Genomic DNA, 9,751 nt, shown 5'->3' with positions numbered 1-9,751 from the left:
GGAAAATGGCAAATTGATGGGACCAATATTTTGGGAGATATCTGTAATTTTGGAATACAATAGCCTAACAATCAATGTTGCTGTGGCCAGAATGCTTTGGTGGTGACTGCTGCACAAATCCAGTACCTCATGCACAAATACACAACAGCATAAAAACTACCACATCTAGAACCCGTTGATCTCCATGGATCAACATGCTAGTTATTATTTATTATTAGCCACTGATTCAGATCAGATTGAATATACACTATACATTTACACTTCCTGTCACACTTTGTGCTCCCTGCCATTAATGACCATCCTGTCTGTGTCTAATGATGGTTAAAGCATGTCTCTACATGTGTGACTAATTTGTTGTGAACTTGCGTCGACACAGAGACAGATTCCCTTCAGCTCTGGGATGCTTTTACTGTACTCTGTTCTTCCAGTTAACATGTTTGTGGGGCTCTAGTGTCTGTTTCTAGTTACCTCTGCCAAGGAGGTTATGTTTTTGCCGGCATTGGTTTGTTTGTCTGTCTGTCTGTGTGCAAGATAACTCGAAGTTATGGACGGATTTCGATTAAAATTTCAGGAAATGTTGATACTGGCACAAGGAACAAGTGATTAAATTTTGGTGGTGGTGGTGGTGGTGGTGGGGGGGGGACTGATCTGCTTTGGCGGAGGTCTGCGCTCTGTGAGTGCTTTTCTAGTTATGAATAGACACTTTAAGGCCCTGAACAACTATCAACCCATATCAAACCTGCCATTTTTAGGTAACATCCTTGAGAGAGGAGGTAACATCCTTGAGAGAGCTGTTTACAAACAGCTGTCTTCAATTGAAGACTTTCTTCTATTGAACAACTGCTTTGATGATTTTCAGTCAGGTTTCAGGCCCCATCACAGTACTGAGACTGTTCTGATCAAAGTGACAAATGACATCCATCTGAACACAGACACAGGTAAAGTAACAGTTGTACTCCTGCTGGATCTGAGTGCTGCATTTGACACAGTCGATCATGTGATCCTGTTACAGAGCATAGAGAACTGGGTAGGCATTTCTGGTCCTGTCCTGAAATGGTTCAAGTCCTACCTTGAGGACAGGAAGTATTTTTTTCAAATCGGAAACTGTGTGTCAAACCAAATGGCAGTGACCTATGGGGTCCCCCATGGGTCCATCCTGGGACCCTCTTGTTCAGTCTTTAAATGTTGCCCCTGGGCCAGTTAATACGCAGTAATAACGTGTCCTGCCTCACCTATGCAGACGACACTCAGATTTACACCTCGCTCACAGCAGGTGAACATGGGCCTGTGGACTCACTCTGTGACTGCCTCCAACAGATAACTGTGTGGATGCAAAACAACTTCCTCCAACTAAACTCAGACAAGACTGAAGTCATTGTCTTGCCCACATAAACCCAGAGAAAGTGTCAGCAGTAATCTGGAATCTCTTACTCTAAAAGTTAAAAATCAAGTTAGAAATCTAGGGGTAATAATGGACTCAGACATAAACTTTAATGGCCACATTAAATCAATTACATCATCAGCCTTTTGCCATCTCAAAAACATTGCCAGAATCAAAGGTTTACTGTCTAAACCAGACTTAGAGAGACTTACCCATGCATTTATCTCTAGCAGGTTAGACTACTGTAACGGCCTTCTCACTGGGCTCTCTAAACGAGCTGTAGAACAGCTGCAGTACATCCAGAGTGCTGCCGCTTGGGTCCTAACTAGAACCAGGAAGTACAATCATATTAGTCCTTTACTCAGATCTCTGCACTGGCTTCCTGTCGCTCAGAGAATAGACTTTAAAACAGCTCTGCTGGTCTATAAGTCTCTCCATGGTCTTGCACCCAAAGTACATCTATGACATGTTGGTCTCATATGAACCATCTCAGACCCTGAGAACCTCAGGGACTGGTCTTTTGCTGGTGCTCAGAGTCAGGACTAAACACGGTGAAGCTGCGTTTCAGTTCTATGCAGCTAAACTCTGGAACAGTCTTACTGATGATGTGAGACTGGCCTCTACTGTGACAATGTTTAAGTCCAGGCTGAAAACAGCTCTGTTCAACTGTGCATATGACAACTGAAAGGGTTCTATTTGCGCTCTTCTCTTTTACTTTGTGTTAACTGATTGTTATTTGTGTCTTATTGATTGTGTTTTAATTGTAATTGTGTGTTTTTAACCTGTCTCTTTTCCATTTTTGTAAAGCACTGTGAATTGCCCTGCGTATGAATTGTGTTATACAAATAAATCTGCCTTGCCTTGCTTTGCCATTTAAAATTTTCTCATTGTGAACATGTCTAATTATAGAAATTTTAGTCTCCATGTACTTTTTCTTTTCTGCACTTCTGAGGTAAACATTACAATGTGGAAATCGATCATCTTTTTTTTAATTTTTTTTTTTTACTTTTTTTTTTTTTTTTTGTGTTTCATGTCTTATGTCAATGCAGCTGGTTATGTCATCTCTGATGACCCTGTTGGACTAGCTTCAATAGTTATTTTATACTTCAAGTGCTGCCGGACTCTCTGACCTGCTCCAAGTTTGCAGGATTTTGCAAGGTTCCGTTGATAGACACATTTTTGGTAGGAGTGCCAGGACACACACTGTGAGGTAGTGAGTTGGCATGGAGTGACTGAACCTAAAATTGGTTCAAAATTTTAGGTTCATAGCTCATTTAAAACATTTTTTAAAATGAGCAAATGAGCTTAGAGTCATCAGATGTTTGATCTTGTCACTCCAGACTGCTGTCACTGTCTAATCTCTGGTTATCTGAGTTCACAATAGACTCAGTTCTGCAACTGCAGATCTGCACAGATCATGGCTAAATCAGGGCATTACACCAGAGCTGAATGGGAGTTTGGAGTTTCAGTGCATTAACTGGCATCAGTGTGATGTTTACCAGACTGATTGTTGCAGTGTTATGTGAGGAGGGGCTGTGTCTGATCACTTCTGGAACTTTCTGAAACCACCAATCAGACATTCACACCCACTTCAGGTAGATTTTCATAGATGTTAGTTCTTTTGTTGTTTCAAAGCTTGACATGCAAATAACAAAAATATTTAGTTTTCCGTGGGGGCAACACGGTGGTGCAGTGGATAGCACATGCACGACCTTCTTGCTCGTGCGTCACAGCAAGAAGGTCCTGGGTTCAATTCCAATACCAGTCGATGGGGGTGGGACCTTTTTATGTGGAGTTTACATGTTCTCCCTGTGTCTGCGTTGGTTCTCTCCAGGTACTCCGGCTTCCTCCCACCATCCAAAGACATGCACTGATAGGTTAATTGGATAGTCTGAAATTGCCCATAGGTGTGAATTGAGAGTGATTGTTTGTCTTTATATGTCAGCCCTGTGATGAACTGGCGACATGTCCAGGGTGTACCCCACCTTCGCCCATAAGTTGCTGGGATAACCTCCAGCGACCCCAGTGATCCTAGTGAGGATGAAGCAGGTTGAATGAATGAATGAATGAATGAATTTTCTTTTCCTTACATTCACCAGAAAATCCTGAGTGAGAATATGTAAAATACCGTGTGGCTTTTACAGGAACTCTGTGTTATGTTGGAAATAAACTGAGGAACTTTCTAAAAGTACTAACACTTCTATATTCAGTGACACAGGCTGGTATTAGTATTTGTCTTTTACATTAAATAGAGTTAAAACTCATTGCATCCCTTTCTTCTACTCTGGTTCATGGTTCCATCATTAAATGCCATGAAATGTTGATCCAGAGGCACGTAACCTGAAACATTTGTTCTATCCCTGTATGTTTTCAAGGTAGCCTATCTGATAAAATGTTATTACACACACACACACACATATATATATGTATGTTTCTGTACATTTATACAATAGGTTTATAAATCTTCCACTAGGTAGAACCTGTAAAGTGAATGTATTGTCATGTGCAGACAGTGTTTTGAAGTCGACCTGGTTGCTCTGAGACAAATATTCCTTTTGAGTAAAGCCCTTTCTATCGTTAATTCTCAAATTTCACATTTTGACCCAAGACTATATCTTGGAAAGTTCAGCGAACTAGCATTTTTGACTTGATTTTTCTTTATGAAATGACTCACACATGATAAAAATTCACTGCTTTTATTCTGGAAGTATTTTACTTGTAGACCAGTGTTATTTTTACCTCCGCCACGGAGGTTATGTTTTTGCCGGCGTCTGTCTGTATGTCTGTCTGTATGTCTGTCCGTGTGCAAGATAACTCAAAAAGTTATGGACGGATGTGGATGAAAATTTCAGGAAATGTTGATACTGGCACAAGGAACAAATTATTACATTTTGGTGATGATGGGGGGGGGGCACTGATCTGCCTTGGTGGCGGTCTGCGCTCTCTGACTGCTTTTCTAGTTCTGTCTTTGTCAGTGATTTCTTTGAGTATTTCAGTTATAGGTTTTGTATTTTTAAGTTAGTTATGTCAACTCTCTCTTCATCTTTATTGAGTATCTGTATTAAGTGATATTTGGCTTATATTATAATAGTGGTGTATCACTAACACAGGAAAATAACTTGGAATCCCAGTTATTTACAGCACAAGTTTCTCCTTTCAGGTACAGGTGAGGTGGTTGCCATCATGATCCCTGAGCCAAAAGGCCGTGAGGTCGTGTCACTGTTGGAACGTAATGTGACTGTCACCATGACGATCACCATCGGGACAAGGAACCTGCAGAAGTATGTGAGCCGAACATCGGTGGTGTTCGTGTCCATCTCTTTCATTGTGCTCATGATCATCTCTCTGGCCTGGCTCGTCTTCTACTACATCCAGAGGTTCCGATACGCCAACGCACGAGACAGGAACCAGGTACACACACACAGATGGGGCTGAAGTTAGTATGGTGCTGACAAATACAACATATCTGGAGTTGTGTATGTTTCCTAATGTATATTTTTACACCGATAGATCAAATGACTTTTAGCTTTTAGCTCATTGTTCGGTTTTCATGTCATTGTTCACATCAGGAAGCTGACCAGTCTTTAAGCTCAGAATTTAACAGCAGTGATGTTGATGATGATTTTATGATGTTCTTATCTTTGTTAAGTTGCGGTTTGTTGATCCATAGTTCAGACTAAGCTGTGAGAGTTCTGACCTTGTTTGGACAATTCCAAACAGATCTTTAGTGCAGCTACTGACGACACAATACATAGTGTTGGTTCATTGGTGGTTTTTGTCATAAGTGTGTCTGGTGCATGACCTCCCCCGGTGATGAGAGTTTGGAATATCAATACTGCATAGAACCCTTTTAATTATGTTAACACAAAAGAGCTCAAGTGATGTTAGTTGTCCTTTTTATTTTTTGTACAATTGTAGATGAATAACATTACCAGTGTTTGAGCAGCAAGGGTCTGTAGCGATATTTTTTGGAACGTGTCTTTATTGGCTGATTTTTACTGACAGGGAAGCCTGTTGGATGACACATACTCCTAGCACCGGAATTCCATCTAGTGATGAGTATTTTACTTTAGTGTGTGTGTTACAGTGCATATAACTTGAGTTTGTCCATGTCAGCATGTTTTGTACTTCGTCACATAGTATTAGGCAGTGAGCCGCGTACACATGATTTGCATGGTTAATTTTTGAAAAGCACGGCTAAAAAAATTATGCACAGCTTGCTCAAAGCTAATTTTTCACAGAAATGAGGAGAGTCATCAATTAACTCTAGAGGGTCCCTGGACTGGTGACAGCAAGGCAGAGCCACCCTGAATCTCCGTTTAAATTTTTGTGGAAAGTGCAGATGTCAAAATAGTACTGTGAAGTCAATTGTGTTGAAAGCACATGTAAAACCAAAGTTATGAGACACAATAAAAACAGAATTTTTTAGCAGTAGTATCATTAGGCTGTAAAAAGGAGCTTCTAAGCACATTTCTTGCAAGCAGGAAGTGCTTGCATTATAGAAAACATCACCGCATTTCTACTGGTGGAAAGGTGCATCATGTGGACCAATCAGAGATGTCCATACTGTGCCGTGTGTAATCTAGTATACCATGAAAGTTGTTGGAAGTAACGGTAATGGAAAAGAGACAGCAATAGAATTACCGAGCTTCAAGGTTTTGGAGATTTGTACATATTTAACATTTTTGTGAGTGTGTAATTAGTCTGTTGTGTCAATACCATTGGTGCAGGTAAGAGGATAGTAGAAACTAATCCAGATGATAGTATAAGGGTGCAGATAGAAGCAGCAATGTGCCAACTACAGGGGGTTTAGACAAGCAAGTGCAGGGAAGATTTGAGTGAAGTAAGTGAGGCAGGCACAGGTAGATGTTCATGGAAACCATCACCAAAAGGCAAACGCACAAATTCATTATCTAAAAATAAAAATGAACATTCACAACGCAAGAAATGAGGTTAACTTGATATAATAAATTAGCAAAAATGACAGAAAAGAAAATATATTAAATCAAATTCTAAACTTAATTTCCATGTCTAAATATAACATTTAACATACATACACACAAAATGCACTAGAATGCAGCATTTAAGGTCTATTTAAAAAAAAAATTTCTTGGGGACTGGGGGGGTGCTACAAGTGTTGCTTTTACACCCACCAGAATATTACGCACCCTGTTCCTCCATTTCTGCCTAATACCCTGCTTTGTCATGCCACTACCAAAAAAGAGTGGTAATGCAGAGCGCAACTGATTAATATTTAGACATTACATTATTTTAAAATTTACATCTCCTATTTAACATTATCAGGCAATCACTGGTATCGATGCAGAACATCAATGACAGATTAGAGAGGTAGGCCATTTACTTCAGCATTAATGCTCATCAGATATAACCTTCAAAGTCAAAATATTTGGTCATTTCATATAGGGATGCACTGATACCACTTTTTTCCAGACCGAGTACGAGTATGAGTAGTTACATTTGAGTACTTGCTGATACCGAGTACCGATACGAGTACTTAATAATCCCATTCCAGTTCTTAGTTCCTTTTGTAAATGTGCTTTATTGTCGTTATCATTAGTCTGACTGTAACAAAGTGCTGCTACTGACATTTAATGTGTTGGAATGAGTGTTTCTCAATTAATCCACCAGGGGGCGCCGCTCTTAATTAACCATACTGGACAAATACCATGAAGAAGAGTAAAGTTTTTTGAGAAGAAGAAGAAGAAAGTCAGTAATAACAAACGTGGAGATGACAGAGGTAACACTAATGTGATACTAATATTGCAGCGTTTTCACTGGTAAGGTTTAAAAACTTAGCTTCAGCAGGTAGAGAAAAGATAAATGAGCGATAAGTTTTGTTTTCACTTCTGTTGGCGGCGGTCCGCACCACTCCGTACACCCGCTGGTATTCTCATTCTGTTTACGCATCCGCGAGCACCTGGTAAACGGATGGAATGTACGCAGAGGACGGACAGAACGCTGCGTCCGTATCTGTCTGTCTTTAACGTTACTTGCAGTCAGCGTTAATTTTATTACCGTCATTTATTTTGAAAAATCTCCACACTCTTCACACTCCCCACACATTCCACCGCCGCATACCTGCTGCCCTCATCTGTGAATGTCACACAGCCGTAAGTGGTATCGGTGCATTTGTATCAGATGTCTTATACGAGTACGAGTACTCACACTGAGTATCGGAGCCGATGCCGATACTCATATCGGTGCATCCCTAATTTCATAACTTATGCATCTTTATCGAAACAATTTTGTTTCGGGTCATTTCAAGTGGAGCTTGGAGCTACAGTTTTGCTGTTCAATGGTCAGTACTCTTAAACTGAAAGACGTACAGCATTCTATTATACATATTTCTATAGGTATTAGTAAGTACTTTAACCTGGTAAAGGTGGAGATTTGCCCAACTTTATTTTTTAATTTGAAAATTAAAAAAACATGCTCGGTGATGGAGCTATCGAAATGATACATCAGTTTTTTATGGTTTGCTCAAAACTGCATAACACGTTGTTCTTGCTCAAATATTGTTACAAATTGGCATGGATATGCTACATAACATATTTATCTATCATACTACCATTTTTTGGGCAAAAAATGTGTGCACTTGTGAATTTATGGGGAAGGGTATCAGTTATGGAGCTACAAGTCCACTATGGTTATGGAGCTACAGACTATTGTGTCAATATAGCATGAGGACTTTTATTGTAATTTAAAAAAAAAAGCAAGTCACAAATGTTCCATAACTAATTTATAGTACACTGAATGCAAACTGTATAAAAATAAATGTGTTAAATTATCATAAAACAATATAGTTTATTATATAAAAATAATGTATAATTATTTTAAAAACAGTGGTAAGTTGCTATATTGTAGATTGTCTTTCAAAGAATGTCAATACTCTGCATTTCACCAATGCATGATCTGAACTTAATTATCACACTTAATTATCGCATGTACTATATTGTACCAATTCCATCTTAAAAGTCTTTGAATCTCTGGAGCACTGACCTAAAATCTGTCTTTGTCAACTTCAGCAAGGTTGTCCTTGTTGAGGTGCTAGTGCTGGTGCCTCAACTTCAAGAAGCAATTGGTCACTTCTAACTGGTTCACTGTCATTGGCAGGCTTAAATGCATTAGCCTGGGGTTTGGTCTGCTTGATGAAGGAATGGTACCAGATATTCAGCCTTAAAATGGACACTAAGTACTGCCAATGTTTTTTTTATGTGTCTGTAAATGATTTGTATGTAATTAGTATGCAATTTAATGGTAAACTTACAACAATAAATGCAAATGTTATAAGTAATGTAGGGTATATAAAATGCTTTTTGTGTTGTGGCTCCACTACTGGTTATGGAGCTACAGAAATGGACATCCAATATGCAGATTTTCTTTCAAGTTTTATAAATAGTGGTTAAGGTGTCTTAAAGTATGTTCAAATATCTTTACTTTTTGGAAGTTTCCTTAAAAATATTAAAAGCTAATAATAAAAAAAATACTTTAAAAACATGTTTTTTGGTTAGGGAGCTACAGCCCCAAAATCGGAACCACGTAATGATAAATCTTGAAATTTTGCCATTTCTACAAACAGTGTATGAAAATCTGTTTAGGACAGTAATAACATGAATGAATAAAAGTAACAAATACAATAAAAACATGTTACTTTGAATTTTTTGACAAAGGAATAGTATTGTGAAAATGTAGTAAAAAGTCAGTTCCAAGAGGTGTCAGTAAATTTAAAAGTTGCTTTTGTTCTATCAGCTGTAAATTTTTTCTTCTGAATCAATTGAAAATTGGAAAACAGTTTTGAAAAATACATATTGTAAGCTAAAAAATGAACCCATGCAGTATATCCTTAGAATAACTTTGACTTTCATCATACATGTTCATTTTCCCTTTCATAGGATCCTATTCACTCAACAGTCCCTCCAAAAACAAAAGAAACCATGTGACACAAACTCCCAGAAGAAGATGGTTTTGTGTTGTTTTACAAAGATGTGGAACCAAAAATCTCAGTGGTCTCATTCACACATTATTGCACACCAAGGATTTCTATTGTGTCTGCTTTCTCACCGCGTTCTGTCGTTGGCACTCCTTATCCCCTCAGCGTCGTCTTGGTGATGCAGCGAAGAAAGCCATCAGCAAGCTGCAGGTTCGGACCATCAGGAAGGGTGACCAGGAGACTGAGGCTGACTTTGACAACTGTGCTGTCTGCATTGAAGGTTACAAAGCCAATGATGTGGTTCGCGTTCTACCCTGCAGGTACATTTCATAATAATGCAAGTTTTTTTAGTTAGCTGGTGTTGGGACAGAGAGGTGTGAGTGTAGCTGAGGTGTCAACAGGAGGCAGAACGTGTGGTG

At 39.0% G+C, this 9,751-nt stretch overlaps 1 protein-coding gene across 1 annotated transcript in view; it reads left to right on the top strand.

Moving 5' to 3' along the window:
- Positions 1 to 9,751, top strand: part of LOC115438603 (RING finger protein 150-like) — a 48,012-nt gene that overhangs the window by 23,121 nt on the left and 15,140 nt on the right. The window contains exons 2-3 of the mRNA XM_030162313.1: positions 4,542 to 4,792; positions 9,498 to 9,652. Of these exons, the coding sequence (XP_030018173.1) occupies positions 4,542 to 4,792; positions 9,498 to 9,652 (406 nt within the window). The remainder of the gene's footprint in view (positions 1 to 4,541; positions 4,793 to 9,497; positions 9,653 to 9,751) is intronic.

The sequence above is a fragment of the Sphaeramia orbicularis genome, chromosome 18, assembly GCF_902148855.1.
Source record: "Sphaeramia orbicularis chromosome 18, fSphaOr1.1, whole genome shotgun sequence".
Classification (NCBI taxonomy): Eukaryota; Metazoa; Chordata; class Actinopteri; order Kurtiformes; family Apogonidae; genus Sphaeramia; species Sphaeramia orbicularis.
Note: the sequence above shows the minus strand (reverse complement) of the source record. Positions and strands in the feature narration are given on the sequence as shown.